The sequence below is a fragment of the Nicotiana attenuata genome, unplaced genomic scaffold (assembly GCF_001879085.1).
Source record: "Nicotiana attenuata strain UT unplaced genomic scaffold, NIATTr2, whole genome shotgun sequence".
Classification (NCBI taxonomy): Eukaryota; Viridiplantae; Streptophyta; class Magnoliopsida; order Solanales; family Solanaceae; genus Nicotiana; species Nicotiana attenuata.
Genome location: NW_017672103.1, coordinates 178,974 through 195,912, shown reverse-complemented (window position 1 = coordinate 195,912; position 16,939 = coordinate 178,974). Strand labels below are relative to the sequence as shown.

General features: G+C 37.2%; 4 protein-coding genes across 4 annotated transcripts; 2 read left to right on the top strand and 2 right to left on the bottom strand.

Annotated features, from left to right (window-relative positions):
• The first annotated feature begins 2,286 nt into the window (after nucleotides 1–2,286).
• On the top strand, nucleotides 2,287–6,554 carry LOC109211836 (protein COBRA-like). Its single transcript, XM_019375417.1, has 6 exons — nucleotides 2,287–2,834; nucleotides 3,905–3,984; nucleotides 4,746–5,202; nucleotides 5,437–5,596; nucleotides 5,693–5,970; nucleotides 6,061–6,554. Exons 1-6 carry the CDS (start codon nucleotides 2,732–2,734, stop codon nucleotides 6,354–6,356), a joined length of 1,374 nt encoding a protein of 457 aa, XP_019230962.1. The 5' UTR covers nucleotides 2,287–2,731; the 3' UTR covers nucleotides 6,357–6,554.
• Nucleotides 6,555–6,703: 149 nt separating this feature from the next.
• On the bottom strand, nucleotides 6,704–9,318 carry LOC109211835 (COBRA-like protein 4). Its single transcript, XM_019375416.1, has 6 exons — nucleotides 8,693–9,318; nucleotides 8,489–8,568; nucleotides 7,957–8,413; nucleotides 7,691–7,838; nucleotides 7,271–7,548; nucleotides 6,704–7,171 (listed from the first exon to the last, which is right to left on the bottom strand). The coding sequence occupies exons 1-6, from the start codon at nucleotides 8,826–8,828 to the stop codon at nucleotides 6,888–6,890; spliced, it is 1,383 nt and encodes a 460-aa protein (XP_019230961.1). The 5' UTR covers nucleotides 8,829–9,318; the 3' UTR covers nucleotides 6,704–6,887.
• A 281-nt stretch (nucleotides 9,319–9,599) lies between these two features.
• LOC109211838 (COBRA-like protein 4) lies at nucleotides 9,600–11,938 on the bottom strand. Its single transcript, XM_019375418.1, has 6 exons — nucleotides 11,661–11,938; nucleotides 11,490–11,569; nucleotides 10,949–11,405; nucleotides 10,703–10,850; nucleotides 10,277–10,545; nucleotides 9,600–10,178 (listed from the first exon to the last, which is right to left on the bottom strand). Exons 1-6 carry the CDS (start codon nucleotides 11,728–11,730, stop codon nucleotides 9,964–9,966), a joined length of 1,239 nt encoding a protein of 412 aa, XP_019230963.1. The 5' UTR covers nucleotides 11,731–11,938; the 3' UTR covers nucleotides 9,600–9,963.
• Nucleotides 11,939–13,796: 1,858 nt separating this feature from the next.
• Nucleotides 13,797–16,471, top strand: LOC109211833. The gene is made up of 2 exons (XM_019375415.1): nucleotides 13,797–14,204; nucleotides 14,510–16,471. The coding sequence occupies exons 1-2, from the start codon at nucleotides 13,797–13,799 to the stop codon at nucleotides 16,469–16,471; spliced, it is 2,370 nt and encodes a 789-aa protein (XP_019230960.1).
• The last annotated feature ends 468 nt before the right edge of the window (nucleotides 16,472–16,939 follow it).

The window sequence follows — 16,939 nt, the reverse complement described above, 5'->3', positions numbered from 1 at the left end:
GCACCTTGGCAAACGAGGTATACTGGTATAGTAACACTAACCATAACACGAAAAAGGATGTCATTATGAAGCTTTATTGCTTTGTGAATGGAGTATATATAAGAAGGTTCAAATCTGAAAGGAAGCAAATATCTAACTGATTTCTTCCCATCTGATTAGTCTTGGTGGGCATAGCAGGCATTTGGTGAATTAGTCGAGGGCCGCACAAACTGTCTTGTACATCATCTTCTAATAGAGTATATATAAAAAAGATACCATTTTCAAATTGAAATTGCTAATTTTGACCAGAAAAAAAAAAAAATCAAAAGAAAGATGACAAGCACTCAATACAAATTGGGCAACAACTTTAAGAAATGTAATACTCCTACTAGTTTATTTAGGTAATACATTATTTCTTGAAACATAAACTTATATTATAAGAGTCAACTCATTTTTAAACCGCTCATTAATTTTCAATCCGTATTTTTTAATGTGAAATATGAGCGAGTTTGATTTCTATATGTATTTGTTCAATTCATTTTCCACCACTCAAACCCAACGTACCACTACCCTTCACAGTCAAGACATCATAACAAAAGAATTTTATGCTTCTTGCATCTCCGATTTGTGCCAAGTATCTCATCTTAATGGAATTTTTCTCCCAAATTTCAACGAAAATTTTAGTTAAGAGCAGAAAGATGTGCCAAAGTATTTAAAGTTTATTGATAACTCTATATAATTGTAAGCTAATGTAAAGCAATGATCCCCTTAATTAGCCGCGTCTTGACCAAGTATGATAATGAAACCTTAAATCTAATAAATTCTAATGCTTAACCAAACAAGGAAAATAAAATATCCACGGTGTTCAACTTTTTTAATGGTCCAACTCTCTGTTTCTGCTAGTAATAAAAATGGAAAAATAGCAAACAATTGTATGAAGTCTCTCTTTTAAATAGATTAACAATAAAAACAGAGGTGGCCGGTGGGATGAAGCAAACCATAAAATTCATTGAACAGCCATTTCTTATTCTAAATTTGAGTACTACTCCCTCCGTTCCAATTTATGTGAACCTGTTTGACTGGGCACGGAGTTTAAGAAAAAATGAAGATTTTTGGAATTTGTGGTGCTAAACAAGTCAAAAAGGGACCCAGAGTATTTGTGTGGTTATAAAAGCTTCTCAGTAAGGGTAGAATTGTAAGTTTAAGCTAAATTGTTTCCAAATTTAGAAAGGGTTCATTCTTTTTGGAACGGACCAAAAAGGAAATAGGTTAACATAAACTGGAACGGAGGGAGTATTTGTTTTTGAATGTCAAAACATTGTTATATGATATAACCAGAAAATTGCACTAACATTATGGCTAGCGTTTTCATTGACAGGCAATATATCTTTTTGGTGCTATTTGTATATCTTTTGTGTGTGCGTATGTTTTTTCCTTTCTCATTTCCCCCCTGTATTGGTTCATCAATTTAATTTCATTTTGACACAGTTCTTTGCGTGTTGAAATAAAAGCGCGTATTAGACGTTTCTAGATACATACAAATTTAATTACAATACACAAATACTTTCTTGGGGAAGTGAGAGTCTGTGTCCTGTCAAAAAGCAACTGAATACAAGTCTCTATAAAGAAACGAAAATTGACAACCTCAATAATTTTTTCTAAAGCTATTTCTTAATGAAGTTGCGTTGAATTAGTTTGCCTTTCTAAGGCCAAAAAAAGTCATGAGGCATGTGAGCCTTCCAAGTCCGAAGTATAAAGTCATCTTTGTTAAAGAGTCTTACTCTAATGTGAAAATATTCTGACGCAAATCCAAATTTAATCGAGGTCCAAGGCGAGTACCGAACTAAAACTATCAAAGAACCGAAAAAAGAAAGAAGAAGATGCTAACACGTCAGCTCTACTAACGACTTTTGAGTGTTTTTAATCTAAATGATCCAATTTAGAGTCATAATCATTTGCACATATAATGGCCACTTATATTCTCGAAGTGTTCCCATTCAAAATCATTTAAGTTTAAGTCGATCACTTATACATGTTGCAGTTTCTCAAATTTTAATCATATTACACAAGAGAGAAATTAAACACAAGAATAGTCACTACTTTTTAAAGTGAACTTAACAATCTGCACCGAAAATCTTGTACTTCACTAGAGGGTATTGTGCTGTGTGAATCCAATTACATGATTGAACACATGAAGTTATGATAAAAAAAAGAAGGCGGAAATTCAATCTTAAATAATGACAATTATCCCCTTGCCAAATAAATGTGAAGCACCCCTCCCCTCAATTCCTTTTTCCGTCAAACAAGATTCCTTCTTTTCTCTTCTAACTCTTTTCCTAAATATTGCAACTAAGGGCTGGCAATTTGTCCTTCTTTTCCCTCTATTGGAAAGGTTCCTTTTTGTTTTCCCCTCTCGTTGCCGCGGCATTTAATGGAAACACTGAAAATTCCCTTAGAAGCTACTATCAGCGTTCCAAATTAAATTCAAGTAAATCATAATCTCAAAGAAAAACAAAATATTGGCTAATCTGGTGACAGTTGGCTCAATTAAGTCTATTTCGCCCCTCCCTTTTAACTAATACAGTAGTCCATATGAACATTACAAAAGGCTAATTCCTTGCCATTACAACATTTTAATTCCCTTCCCTCTTCTTTCTCTCTCCTACTCTGCCAACCTGCTTTTTAATTCCCCACACAAAATATTTTTCACTCTTTCCAACTCCAAAAATCCAGAAATATTCAACCAGTTGCAATGGAGTTTTGCCTGAGTTCCAGCTCAAGATCAATCACTAGATTTGGCAATTTGGTTATTCTGATCGCTTTTTTGATTTCTCTAATGTGCTTTAAGTCTACAGGTGAGTACTCAACGTGTCATTCCCTCCGTCAACTAATGAAATTTTCCCTAAAAAATATATAACGTTCCTTTTTTTTTTTTTATTATGCCAAGGCTTTTTGTTGAATCAACCTGACTAAGTTGTTCATTGTTCTTCCTTTTCTTTTATTGTGGGTGAGTCATAAAAGTAAAAAAAAAAAAAAAAAGAAGAAGAAGAAGATTTTTTGGCATTCGTGGAGTTGTTTTGATTTTAAGTTTTTGGTCAAAGATAGTTTGGATATTCGAGTTTTGAGTGTGGTTTGCTTTATTAACGGAACAAGAATGTCTTGCACGTTGATGTGCATGCTAAGCTTTGGTTACTCTGCAGCACAGTAGAAGACTCTAGAGCATTTTGACCTTCTTATAATAGACTTTATTGTTAATTTCTAGTATTATCTTTCTAATATTATGCATCGACATTCCCCCATTGTTTTAGTCAGGTTCTCTGCATCTTGTTTGTTTTGTTCCTTGTTTTGTTTTAGAGTTTGTCGAACAGGAAGATGGTGGTATTTATCTTTCTTTTTTATTTGAAACAAAATCTGTTTCTATGCCTTTTACTTTTTAAGTTAATATTACCTAGGACTATTAAATTCACCTACTTTTTAAGTCAACCAATTGTATTCTAGCAATCTGATATGTATTCATTAAATTGTGACTTTACTGAATTTGTTTAGATTGATGAGTTAGTTCACATTGTTGATATTAGATTCACCTACATAATCTCAGATTTGTCCTATTATATTTACCTCTGACTTTTACATTTAGAATGCTTGGGACATCAAAATTGTGCAATCTGTTACTGTGGCTATATGCATTTTTTGTTGGCTAGGTTGACGAGTTAGTTCAGGTTACTGATTGTTGTTAGCTCAGTTATAAGGATGAGTTCTAGAAATTTTGTTTGTCTCTATAAAGAACAAATTTTGGGATACGGAATAAACTCCGAGAAATAGTAGAAATTAAACCACTACTAACACTATTTGTTTGGTGTCCTTTTCCCCCTCTGTTTCTAGAGCTCGCGTAAAGAAGTTAACTGTTTGCTGAATATTGTTGCAGATGCTTATGATGCACTCGATCCGAATGGAAATATTACCATCAAGTGGGATATCATATCTTGGACTCCAGATGGATATAATGTGAGTGTATTTGCTCTTATTTTACTAACGAAATGCTCTTCAACCTCATCTAAGGGAGATATGACTCTATCTAGAAGGAACATGATTTCAAATATATCATTGTCTCATTTCCAATCTAATTGGATTGCCATTCCAGCATTCAAGGATTTTGTTTTGATCCCTCACTCCTCAAGAAGAAACATAAATGAATATATCTTTACTTTTGTGTTTTGTCTGAAACAGGATAGGACGCACATATCTTAAAGGTCCCCTCTTATCTCACTTCCACAAAATAAACAACCTAACCTCAGGGTGGTTCAAGTAATTAATTCTGTTCTTTACCAATTCAAAATGCTGCAATAGCCTTAATGGCAATGATGTGCTCTAATTTCATTAGCTCTTTCTGTGGATACATCGTTTCCCTTATATAACTTTCCTATCTAAGCATTTTTTTTAGAGAGGTAACATTGTATTAATCAAAACCACAAAGGCTGTGCTGGTCCATACTTCCAATCTAAGCATATTTTATATATCAAAGGTTTTAGGACCCATAAGACTACACTTAAGTTGACATGTTTGTTTTTATAAGTTTCTCTGAGTGCATCATTTCTTTGTCTATTTGAATTAGTGCAACATGGAAGTTCAAATTATTTTCTTTTTTTTTTTTCCTTTTTATCTAGTAGCAAAATCACTCATCACTTAAAATACCGTCGAGAGCTTATAATGAAGTTTATTACAATAGTGCTTGACCCAAAGAGTATTTTCTCCCCTGAATTATGCAGGCTGTTGTTACAATATATAACTTCCAAAAGTATCGTCATATTCAAGCACCAGGATGGCAACTCGGTTGGACATGGGCCAAAAAAGAGGTAATTTGGAGCGCAACGGGAGGTCAAGCCACAGAGCAAGGAGACTGTTCAAGATTCAAAGGAAATATTCCTCATTGCTGCAAAAGGGACCCAACCATTGTTGATTTGCTGCCAGGAACTCCATATAACCAGCAAACTGCAAATTGTTGCAAAGGTGGAGTAATTAGCTCATGGGTTCAAGATCCACAGAAAGCTGTGAGCTCATTCCAGCTTGGTGTTGGTCAAGCAGGAACAAGCAACAAGACAGTGAGGTTGCCGAAAAACTTTACCCTCCAGGCACCAGGACCTGGATATACTTGTGGACCTGCGAAGAAGGGGAAACCAAGCAAGTTTCCAACACCAGATGGAAGAAGGGTCACTCAAGCTTTGAGTAAGTTATAGTGGATTATCAAGCTATGAGTATGCAAGAAAATTTTTTTTCAGTGGTTGCATGTTTTCTTTTTCAGTTAAGTATATTGTTATTTCTATTCCATTCCTTTAGTTACTCAAGACACTAATGACATGACACATCGGTAAAAGATGCCTACCTTTTGACCATGAAATTTGTTTTCTTTCTACTGGTGAGTGGTATAATCATTTTACTTGTATCTTTTTTTCCTTGCAGTGACGTGGAATGTTACTTGCACCTATTCACAGTTCCTAGCTCAGAAGACACCTACCTGTTGTGTCTCACTCTCCTCCTTCTACAATGACACCATTGTGAACTGCCCAACATGCGCCTGTGGTTGCAAAAATAACATAACTAAACCTGGAACATGTGTAGAGTGAGTGGACACTTCTTTAATCTCAAAGTCTCCCTTTCTTTTTCATTTTAGCTTCACTTCTTAATATTCATATGATATTTTTATGCTCTCTGACAGGCCGGACTCCCCATTTTTAGCTTCAGCACTTGTAAGCTCAGGGAAAAATGATAACAATCCTCTGGTTCGGTGTACTGAGCATATGTGTCCAATTCGAGTTCATTGGCATATTAAGACCAACTATAAAGAATATTGGAGGGTAAAACTCACCATACAAAATTTTAACTACAGAATGAACTATTCCCAGTGGAATCTTGTTGTTCAGCACCCCAACTTTGACAATCTAACCCAGATATTCAGCTTTAATTATGAGCCACTGGTCTCGTATGGTTCCATTAGTGAGTAATCTTTCCCCTTGATAAGTTAATACAACTTTTTATATACATTTGAGCTTTCTAACTGATTTTCTTTTAATTGATCTTTTACAGATGATACTGCTATGTTTTGGGGAATCAAATTTTACAATGATTTGCTAATGCAGGGTGGACCTTTTGGAAATGTGCAATCAGAGATCATATTTCAGAAGGATAAATCGAGGTTCACCTTTGAAAAGGGATGGGCTTTCCCTCGAAGGGTTTACTTTAATGGGGACAATTGTGTTATGCCACCTCCGGATGCCTATCCTTACCTGCCAAATGCTAGTGCCCATAGTGCGCTCACTCTACTTCACTCTCTGACAGCAGTTTTGGTGTCTCTGATTCTACTATATTCACACACCTTGTAATATTGTAAGAAAGAAATAGAACTAAGGATTGTCATTGCTTCCAAAAGAGAGAATTTTCTACCCTTGTTTATATCAACCTGGATGCCTTCAGTAAATTTAAAGGCATCATTTTTGCAACTTCAGCCCAAGGTTCCCAAATGTGAAGGTGTACTTGTGATTTTGTAGATGTAACTATTGGCTTGCTGTGTTCCAGTTCGATTGCATTGAGATCCAATGGATGCATTGTATATCTTTGCAGAAATGTAACCCTTTAATATAATGCATCAGTGCCCTATATCTTGAAAATTTTGATGTGCACTATTGAATGATGTTGAGAAAGATTTGGCAGAAAGCAAGAATCTTATACATAAGTGAAATGCTATCTCCAGATATACAACAAAATAGACAAGGTGCAATCTCACTGTTCTCTCTACATGCATGCAATATAAAACCAACCTAAGCAAGCTCTTTCAATAATGGAACAAAGTCTTAATATTATCAGAAGGGCCAGCAGAATCTGTTGTTGCTTCCATTCTAGGAATGTTTTTGCCATTACCCGGTTAGGAAAATCATCAAAATCATGCAAATTACTGTGCGTGAAAATGAAATTGATTGTTTTTCAGTAGAGTTGGGCAAAGTTGGGTATGAATCCGGAGGAGGAAGTTTGCATTCAGCTCCATTGAAGTAGACTCTCCGGGGAAATCCCCATCCAGACTTTAGCGTAAACGACTCCTTATCCTTTTGCATAAGCACCTCAGACTGAACATTCCCTGCAGGTCCAGCTTCCATCAAGAGATCATTGTAAAATTTCATGCCATAGAACATGCCAGTATCATCTGTGTATCAAGCATGACCGTTAAGTTCAGTTCAATTTTTTTCTGCACGAAGTTAAGAATGAGAAAAAAAATACTAAATTCACATTCATATGCACTCACTAACGGATTGGTATGGCACGAGAGGCTTGTAGTTGAAGCTGAAAACTTGAGTCACATTATTGAGATTAGGATGTTGTGCCACAAGTGTCCAATGTGTATAGTTCAGTCTGTAGTTAAAGTTAGTGATAGCAATCTTGACTCGCCAATAATCCTTGTAATTGATCTTAACGTGCCAATGCACGCGTATTGGGCACATGTGGTGGGTGCATTGTAGCAATGGCTCATTATCTTTTCTTGGAGTGTTTATTCCCTTCTTTTTCAGTTTCTCAGAGTCGCTCCTGCATCATGAAATCTCAGACTGATTATCAACTGAATGGAAAAGCTCAAAGTTTGAAATTGCAAAGCTTCAAGATTTGAGAAACAAAATTTCTCCATTTCAGTTTCAAGTATCTGTAAAATCCCACTGAAAAGGATACCTACATGATGCAGTTGTGTTTATGACTGCAACCACAAGCACAGGTTGGGCAAGGAGTGATGGTGTCGTTGTAGAAAGTTGAGAAAGAAACACAACAACTCGGGTACTTGGACGCCAGAAACTGAGAATAGGTGCATGTCACATTCCAGGTCACTGCAAGTAACTTTTTCATCAACCTGATTGCTTATTTATTTAACTTTTCCAACCGACAAAATGGATTAATGCCCTTCTTGAAATGACCAAAAACAGAGAAAAAAATAGGGAAACTTACTCAATGCTTGAGTTTTTCGCCTGTGATCTGCAGTGAGGAAAACAGTGGATGGAACTATCTTAGCAGGGCCACAAGTGTAGCCTGGTCCTGGACCAAGTAGACTGAAATTCTTGGGTAGTTTAACCGTCTTGTTTGATGTTCCAGCAAGTCCAACACTAAGCTGGAAGGAAGAAACTGACTCGGAAGGATCTTCGCCCCAAGATGCCATAACACCACCTTTGCAGCAATTGCTGAATTGTTGGTTGTAAGGAACTCCAGGAAGCAAGTCCAGAATTACAGGATCCTTCTTGCAACAATGTGGTACATTTCCTTTAAACTTGGAGCAGTCACCTTGTTCTGTTGCTTGTGCTCCCACTATGGACCATATTACTTCTTTCTTTGCCCAGTTCCACCCTAATGTCCACCCGGGGCTCATAATGTGCCGATACATTTGGAAATTATTCATTGTTACTACAGCCTGGACGAATTTTTCACATTGTCATTACTCGTATAATCTTTCTGTGGCATGATATTCTTTTAAGAAGATACTTACTACATAGCCATCTGGCGTCCAAGACATGACATCCCATTTTATTGTGATGTTACCAAATGGATCCAATGGATCAAATGCATCTGCAGTTCCAGAAGGAAAAAAAAAAAAAGAATATGCAAATGATTACCAAGGTCCAAGGAATGCAAAGTTAAATGGGCCATTATAATATACTACTACAAATTATTATCTGTATTTGTATCGTACCTGCATGAGGCAAGATAGATGACAAGACGACTACGAAGAAGCAAAGCTTTGCTAGAGGAAATAAGAGAAGCTGGCGTCGATTGGAATAATCTTTTCCCTCAAAAGACATTCTTTTCTGAGACATCCTTAGTGTCATATGTCTTGATATTAAAGGAACTTATGTTATTTCTAAAAGAATGAAGTTGGAATATTAAAAGAGAGGGATTTTAAGCAGAAGATAAATTCATGTTGATGCTACACCTAATGGTTGTTGGGTGCTTTATGCCATAATATCATTTTCTCAACCCCACTCTATAAGACTCTCACCTGTGAAAAGTTGTGAAAGGCGGGAGAAAAAGGGACATTTGAACGCAATAGCTAAGCAGTCATTTCCTAGGTGAGATATATCATCACTTCTGATTAGTGAGTTCACTGTACGCTAAACTGGCCCTTTATAGTACATGTTACGTCTTAATTGTTCTTGATTATGTATAACAAAATTATTAACCTCCACCCCTTCCCTTAAAAACGCAAAAAACTACTACCCTATAACAGTATAAGAATCCGAATTTGATGAGAATATTAAGCAATCATTATCTATAACAGTCCACAACCGCACCTTGCAGTTGTAAAACGTATTCGAAGAGCAGAGTTTTCTTTTTCCTTGTATGTCTTCCCTTTCAACTTAATTTAATATTCTTGGGAGCATTTTACATGGTTAAGAGAAGAGAAGGATAAATGTGTCAAGGATGTGTTTCAAATTGAAGAAATCCTAGAGAAGTTGCACGTGAGCTCGAATGCCTCAGTGAACATATTGTTACATAAGTGAACAAAGACATCTTAGCAATTTGAATGGCAACGGCTATCTGAAGAGGGCTCTTCAGAGTTATATTTTCCTTAACTAATTAACTCATAAACTAATTTAAGTAGCAGATTTGAAAGGGAAACAACATATATTTGTGAAAATTTATCCAGCAGGTTGTTGACAATTTAAATACAGTAGAATCAGAGTTAGTCCTGCTAAGAGTGCTCCTTGTTTCATGCCAAACAAACCTGTATGAATGGTTGACATTTTATGGCACACATTTGATATCTATAAGAAAATTGGATGATTTGAGTGTGCTCTGATTAAGCATCTTATTTTCCATTATAACTCTTCACAAGTTCTGGAAATTGTCAAGTGCATTATAATACTCATTAATGCATTCCTGTTCTTGAATTTTTATCACCAAATACCACCACAGGCTAGGAATACCAAGAGAAACAGAAGAATCACAGTTGGGCAATACTCTTTATCTGGTGCCAGAAGAATTTGGAACAAAAGGGTAAGATTCAGGAGATGGCATCACACAGTTATTGCCATTCCGAGGGAAAGCCCATCCTTTCTTTAGTGTGATTGTGTTTCCATCCTTCTCAAGTTTTAAGTCTGACTGCACCTTTCCTTTTGGTCCGGCTTGCATAAGGACATCATTATATGATTTTCTCCCATAAAACATGGCAGTATCATCTGCATATTAGAATATCATCAGCCCGTTGAACGCCTTGACGGACAATATAGCATATGTATTTATACATATGACTCAAATAAAGAGATAGAGAGCTTACTAATTGATGGGTAAGGCATGAGATGCTTGTATGAAAAGCTGGAAACTTTGGTAGCATTATTGAAGTTTGGATGCTGAACGACGAGTGTCCACTGTGTGTAGTTGAATCGGTAATTGAAGTTTGTTATGGTGATCTTCACTCTATAATACTTCTTATAGTTTGATTTCACATGCCAATGCACTTTGATAGGGCACATGTGTTTTGTGCATTGCAGCGCCGGCTTATTTACTTTCTTTGGCGCATTTACTCCCTCACCACTCGGTGTCTTCCTGCAATTATACTTGTTCGTTGTTTTTATAGCTACTTAACGAGGCCAATTGTTACTTGTTTAGATGTGTTATGCGCATCAGTACGTTCATAAGAGAGAAAATATCGACTACTAGTACTTAATATAAAGCTCTGAACAATGGGAAATGCATATCTTACATGACACAGTTGCTGCTATTCTGGCAGCCACAAGAACACGAAGGGCAAGGTGTGATACTTCTATTGTGAAAAGAAGACAAGGAGACGCAACATGTTGGTCTCGGGGAGGCTAAGAACTGAGAGTAAGTGCATATCACTCTCCATGTCACTGCACATTAAACAAAAATATTCAGGCTGTTAGAGACAGACTTAGCCAACACTATTTACTTTCATTCTTCGGTTAGAACTATTGAAAATCAAACTTACTCATTGCCTTTGTCACTCGTCTACCATCAGGCGTGATGAAAATAGTGGGAGCAATGATTTTAGCAGGACCACAGGTATATCCAGGTCCTGGAGCGCGCAAAGTGAAATTTTTGGGAAGTTTGACAGTTTGGTTTGTAGTCCCAGCAGAGCCAACAGTAATCTCAAATGCAGAGACAGCAGCAGAAGGGTCTTTTCCCCACGAATCCAAAACACCACCCTTGCAGCAGTTAGCAATTTGCTTGTTAAAAGGGGTATTTGGCAACAAGTCAACAATGCTAGGATTTTTGTCGCAACTGTGAGGAATATTAGTTCCAAACTTTGAACAATCCCCTTGATCAGTAGCTTGTGCTCCCAACATGGACCAAATTACCTCATTCTTTGCCCATGTCCATCCTAAAGTCCATCCTGGGCTCGTTATTGGACGATACATTTGGTAATTGTTCATTGTCACCACTGCCTGAAGAATTTCAAGAATTCATGTACCAGAAATCTCAAACTGCTTATTAAAATGTGAATAACATAATAATTCAAATATATTTACCACATAACCATCAGGAGTCCAAGAAAACACGTCCCATTTGATTGTTATGTTTCCATTTGGATCCAATGCGTCAAAGGCAGCTGCAGTAAAAAGCAAGAAACTCAAATTAGATAACAGAATTTATCAGTAAACAAGAATCACTCCAATTGAATTTTGAATATAATGAAATACCTGCACCAGAACATAGCACAAAAAGGAGAAACATTAAGGTATAAAAGTTCCAGGAAATCTTGCACTCCATTATGTAAAACTAATCCGAATTTCTCGAGAAGATAGAAGAGCTGAAATTCAGCAGCAACTGATGATAAAAAATTATGCTAAATGATCAAAAATTCCTGAAAGGAGTTGAACAAAAAAAGGAATAGTGATTTGAACTTGTATTAAAAAAAGAAGGGGAGAATTTTTTTTGAACAAGTCGTATAAGAGGTTACTTCCTAGAAACAGACTCTAGAATTATTTAATACTGCAACCTCACTTTCTTGGTTTTTATATGCTATTGTCAAACTCCAAACTATGAATGAGTTGAATTTATCTTGCATGAAGAGTTAATACTATATTAATATTGCTAGAAATGCCTCAAAAGAAATTAACTTAATAATGTTATTTACATTGTTCAACGACATAGTACGAGTGGCTAGTTCATAATCAATTCGAATCACTATATTTTACCCATGGGTGTAACTTGGACAACACTTTCTCTTTAAAAATATCTGAGAAAAAGCTCCTATATAACTCAAAATTGAATAGATATTTTGCTTTTTGAACGCTTCCAAGAGGCACTAATATAAAGAAGATGAAGAAAACACTTATATAGAGTTTAAGAATTAGAGATTGAGCATATTATAACGCTTCTAAAACAAGTTCAAGAATTTGCATCAAAGATATGATCCAAAATCCATATCTGGACAATCAATTAATTCTAAAGAATTATACATAAAACTGAATCTCCTAAAACCAAAAACATAAAATTGAACTATTGTTTGATCCAACTACCACTTAGTTTCTCATGTCTAGTAATACTTTAGGTTAAATTGACCAAATTCCAGCGAAGCATGCGGGATATCGAAGATTTTAACAGCCTAAAATATTCGATTAAACTGAAAATATCAAAGGGAAGAAAAAAGAAGGTCGACGTTATATGCCTCGTTGGATACTGAATTAAATTATTCGTTTATTTTCCTCCACCGGTTCCTAAAGGATAACTCATGTGCTCCTTCATTCGAATAATACTGTAGTAATATGTTCCAGTATAAAGAAATAATTAAACACACAAAAACACCAAGGGTCAATATATATAATTATATGAAATACCCTACAACACATTACAATTTTTCGGTAAAGGTGGCTCAGCCACAGCTTTCAGCTATGGCGTTTAAACTTACTATAAACTCAAAAACTTTTTAAAAGGATGTTCACTATGTATGGTTCAAATCAAATATATCAGTCTTTGCTTGCATGTACGAGTTTGTCACGGATCATTTTGAGTCGATCTTTTTTCTTCACTCAAGTAAAAGGGTGTACCGGGTATTTTTATTTATGGAAAAGAGAATGTGTTGTTTTTCAACACAATTGTTCTGTCCAACCACGTTTTCGATTATCGAACCCCTGTTAGATGAATGAAAATTTGCCAAAACCTTTCAAATCTTGCGTTTGATGCAACATCTGATGACTGAACCAGTAAACTTTTTGACAGCAACATCTAACAAAGCACTCATCAGAACCATAGAAAGTGAGGGCATCTTTGAATTCAAACGATATTCCCTTAAATGTTCTAAAAGTTAAGCTTAATGGACTTTTCTACCCATTAAAAAAAGTTTTGAGAAAATGTTATGACCTGCAGCATTGTATTCGAAATAGGGGAGGTTTATAACCGAAATTGGGAAAGGCAACTGAAATTCAAATGGACGGCCACGATTAATAAGAGCTTTAATGAAGTCCAAGGGTTAGGATTGCGCCACGTCAGCAGTAGTTGTTATAACTAACTGCAGCAGAGGAGGCATCTTCATTCAGCAAAGTAAGCCTTCCTCTCTCGATTCTCTTTCCTCTCCAATTCTCTTTCCTTCTCTTCTTCTTCCTCCTACTAATCTACTTCTTCTTCTCTTCTTCTTCAGGTAACTCGACAATGGAGTTTCACTAGCAGTAGTTTCATCATTTCCAGTTGTAATAGATAGCTTTTTGTTTTATTTTGATAAATCAGAAAATTGTCCCAAAACATTCTCTATTTCCCTTTCTGCATTTGATTTCCTTTTTAGCTTAAGATCATTACAATTAGTATCAGAGCCTCGATTCTGCGACTGTGAGGAGCTGATGGTTGAAGGAACTAGATTGAAAGTTATGGATGATAAACTGGTCAGGCACGAGGAGGTTCTGAACGAGGTGGTGACCACTCAGGAAACACTCCGCAATACTCAAACTGGCATACAAGGCACATTGGAGTTGATACTTGAAAGACTAACTAATTTGGAGAGGGTTCCACAAAGGGCACAAGGCGAGAGACCTCAAGGTGATGGATTATTACCCATGCCAGGCCAAGAGATGAGACAACTTCGACCTCAAACAGTGCAAACTCCTGCGCCTAAATGGGAGTTACCCTATTTCGAAGGCCATGAACCTAAAGGATGGATTCGAAAATGCGAGAGATACTTTAACTTGTATAAGACGCCGGAGAATCTGAAGGTAGAGGCAGCTGCTCTCTATTTGAATGGACTGGCAGATGTATGGTATGATTCCTTAATCCTTAGTAGAGGGGAAATTAGTTGGGCTGAATTTAAGGAGGAGTTGATGATTCGATTTGGGGAAGAATTATTGGGAGACATAGTAGAGTAATTTAACAAGCTGAACCAGACTGGGACAGTGGATGAATTCCTAGGCAAATTTGAAGAGTTGAAAGCCTAAATGCTAATCAGGAACCCTAACTTAGATGAATCACATTTCATATCCAGTTTTATTGGGGCCTTGAAAGAGGAGATTAGGTTTGGTGTGAAGTTGTTCAAACCACTCTAAGGTTTGCTGTGGAACAGGCTAGGCTACAAGAAAAGGCTATTGAGGCTGCCCTTAAGTGCACAAAGACAATGGCTAAATCATTCCAGAACACTATTAGTTCTAGCATCAATAAGGCACCTGTGACAACTACAGTCAAGCCAACTTCATTTAGGCTCAGTCCTGAGGTTTATGAGTACAGGAAGAATAATCACTTGTGTTATAAATGTGGGGAGAAGTATGCCCCAGGCCACCAATGTAAGAAGAAGCAATTGAACAGTATGATAGGAGCAGCAAAAGTTCCTATTGAGAATGCTGAAATAGAAGAAGAACAAGACTCTACAGGGTTGATTATTGAAGGGGATATGGAGCAGGAAGTTATAGAAGCAGTATGTTTAAATGCTCTATCGGGTGATAACAAGGGGGTGAATATCATATTGGTACGAGGGACTATAGGCAACAGGAAATTGACAGTGTTGATTGACTCAGGAAGCACTCACAGTTTCATCGATGCCACCACAGTCAAGGAGTCAGGATTCCAAGCTCAGCCCTGCCCACCTGTGAGAGTGACGGTTGCTGATGGGAATTATGTCATGTGTATTGCCATTTGCATGAAATACCAGTGGAAGATGCAGGGTCGACCATTCCAAGAGAATCTATTCATTATTCCATTAGGGGGCTGCAACATGGTCATGGGAAATGATTGGATGAAGAAGCACAATCCAACTACATTTGATCATGAGAAGATGTGTGTTACTATTGGCAAAAAGGGTAACAAATTGGTGCTACAAGGCATCACTGAAGAAGGAAAGCTAACTATGATCACTAGTGGAACCATGGGAAAAATGCTAAGGAAAGGTCAGGCTCTATTAGCCCACCTATTTATGATGAATGCTGTAAATGCTGGAGAGCAGGAGGCAGTAGGGGAAGCCATTGAAGAGGTACTGCAGCAGTATTCAGATGTCTTTGCTGAGCCAAAAACCTTGCCTCCTGTCAGATCATTAGACCATAGCATACCCTTGAAACCAGGAGCAATACCAATCAGTTTGAGACCCTACAGATACAACTATTACCAAAAAGAGGAACTAGAAAGGCAGGTTAAGGAGATGCTCACTAATGGCATCATACAGCATAGTCAATCCCCCTTCTCTTCTCCAGCCTTACTTGTCAAAAAGAAGGACGGATCATGGAGATTCTGTGTGGACTATAGAGGGTTGAATGATATCACAATCAAGGATAAATATCCCATTCCCATTGTGGATGATCTATTGGATGAGTTGAGTGGATCTATGATGTTTTCAAAGGTAGATTTGAGGGCTGGTTACCATCAAATCAGGATGAAGGTGGAGGATGTGTACAAGACTGCTTTCAGAACTCACATGGGCCACTATGAGTTCAGGGTGATGCCCTTTGGGCTAACAAATGCTCCAGCCACTTTCCAAGCCTTAATGAACCAGGTTTTCCAACCCTTCCTCAGGAAATTTGTGTTAGTTTTCTTTGATGACATATTGGTATATAGCCTATCTGAGAAGGAACATGTAGCTCACCTAAGTGCAGTGTTTGACATCTTAAGAAAACATTCCTTGTTTGCAAAAAGATCTAAATGTTCATTTGGTCAATCTAAGGTTGAATATCTGGGGCATATCATAACTGTGGAAGGGGTGTCAACTGATCCTTCCAAGATCAAGGCCATGACTGACTGGCCTACCCCCAACTCTGTGAAAGCCTTAAGGGGATTCTTGGGACTGACTGGGTATTACAGGAAGTATGTTGCCAACTATGGCACCATTTGCAGGCCCTTAACTGAATTACTAAGAAAGGATGCTTTTAAATGGGATGGGGAAGCAGACTTAGCATTTGAGAAATTGAAGAAGCCTATGTTCTCTACACCTGTACTTGCACTACCTGATTACAGTAAAGATTTCATAGTAGAGACTGATGCCAGTCAAATGGTCATTGGAGCTGTACTAATGCAGGAAGGTAGGCCCATAGCTTATTTTTAGTAAAGTCTTAACACCAAGGCACAGGGGCAAGTCTATCTATGAAAAGGAGTATATGGCCTTGCTAAATGCAGTAGAAAGTGGAGGCATTATTTGCAATACAAGCATTTTGTGGTAAAAACTGACCATCACAGCTTGAAATACCTCCTAGAACAGAGAGTAACTACAGCTATACAACAAAAGGGACTGACTAAGCTACTGGGAATGGACTATGAGGTGCAGTACAAGAAGGGAGCTGAGAATAGGGTTGTTGATGCTCTGTCTAGACAACAAGAAGGCCTTGAGGATTCAAGAAATCAACTACAAGGGGTCTTACAAGCCATCAGTATTTCACTTCCTGCATGGGTACAAGAAATAACACACAACTATGAAGGAGATCCTAATGCCACTGAAGTCATTAGCCAGCTAGCTGTGACTCAACAAGGGCCTAATATATGGCACTATAATGCTGGTATACTCAGGAAGAAAGGG

Excerpts from the sequence above, each read along its gene's own strand:
- LOC109211836 (XM_019375417.1), top strand. The coding sequence starts at position 2,732 with ATGGAGTTTTGCCTGAGTTCCAGCTCAAGATCAATCACTAGATTTGGC. Across the intron at positions 2,835-3,904 it reads AATGTGCTTTAAGTCTACAG|ATGCTTATGATGCACTCGAT; the intron begins GTGAGTACTCAA and ends ATATTGTTGCAG. Across the intron at positions 5,203-5,436 it reads AAGGGTCACTCAAGCTTTGA|TGACGTGGAATGTTACTTGC; the intron begins GTAAGTTATAGT and ends TTTTCCTTGCAG.
- LOC109211835 (XM_019375416.1), bottom strand. The coding sequence starts at position 8,828 with ATGACACTAAGGATGTCTCAGAAAAGAATGTCTTTTGAGGGAAAAGAT. Across the intron at positions 8,414-8,488 it reads GGACGCCAGATGGCTATGTA|GCTGTAGTAACAATGAATAA; the intron begins GTAAGTATCTTC and ends AAATTCGTCCAG. Across the intron at positions 7,839-7,956 it reads GCGAAAAACTCAAGCATTGA|TGACCTGGAATGTGACATGC; the intron begins GTAAGTTTCCCT and ends AGTTACTTGCAG.
- LOC109211838 (XM_019375418.1), bottom strand. The coding sequence starts at position 11,730 with ATGGAGTGCAAGATTTCCTGGAACTTTTATACCTTAATGTTTCTCCTT. Across the intron at positions 10,851-10,948 it reads ACGAGTGACAAAGGCAATGA|TGACATGGAGAGTGATATGC; the intron begins GTAAGTTTGATT and ends TTTAATGTGCAG. Across the intron at positions 10,546-10,702 it reads AATAGCAGCAACTGTGTCAT|GAAGACACCGAGTGGTGAGG; the intron begins GTAAGATATGCA and ends GTATAATTGCAG.
- LOC109211833 (XM_019375415.1), top strand. The coding sequence starts at position 13,797 with ATGGTTGAAGGAACTAGATTGAAAGTTATGGATGATAAACTGGTCAGG. Across the intron at positions 14,205-14,509 it reads ATTTGAATGGACTGGCAGAT|GCTAGGCTACAAGAAAAGGC; the intron begins GTATGGTATGAT and ends GCTGTGGAACAG.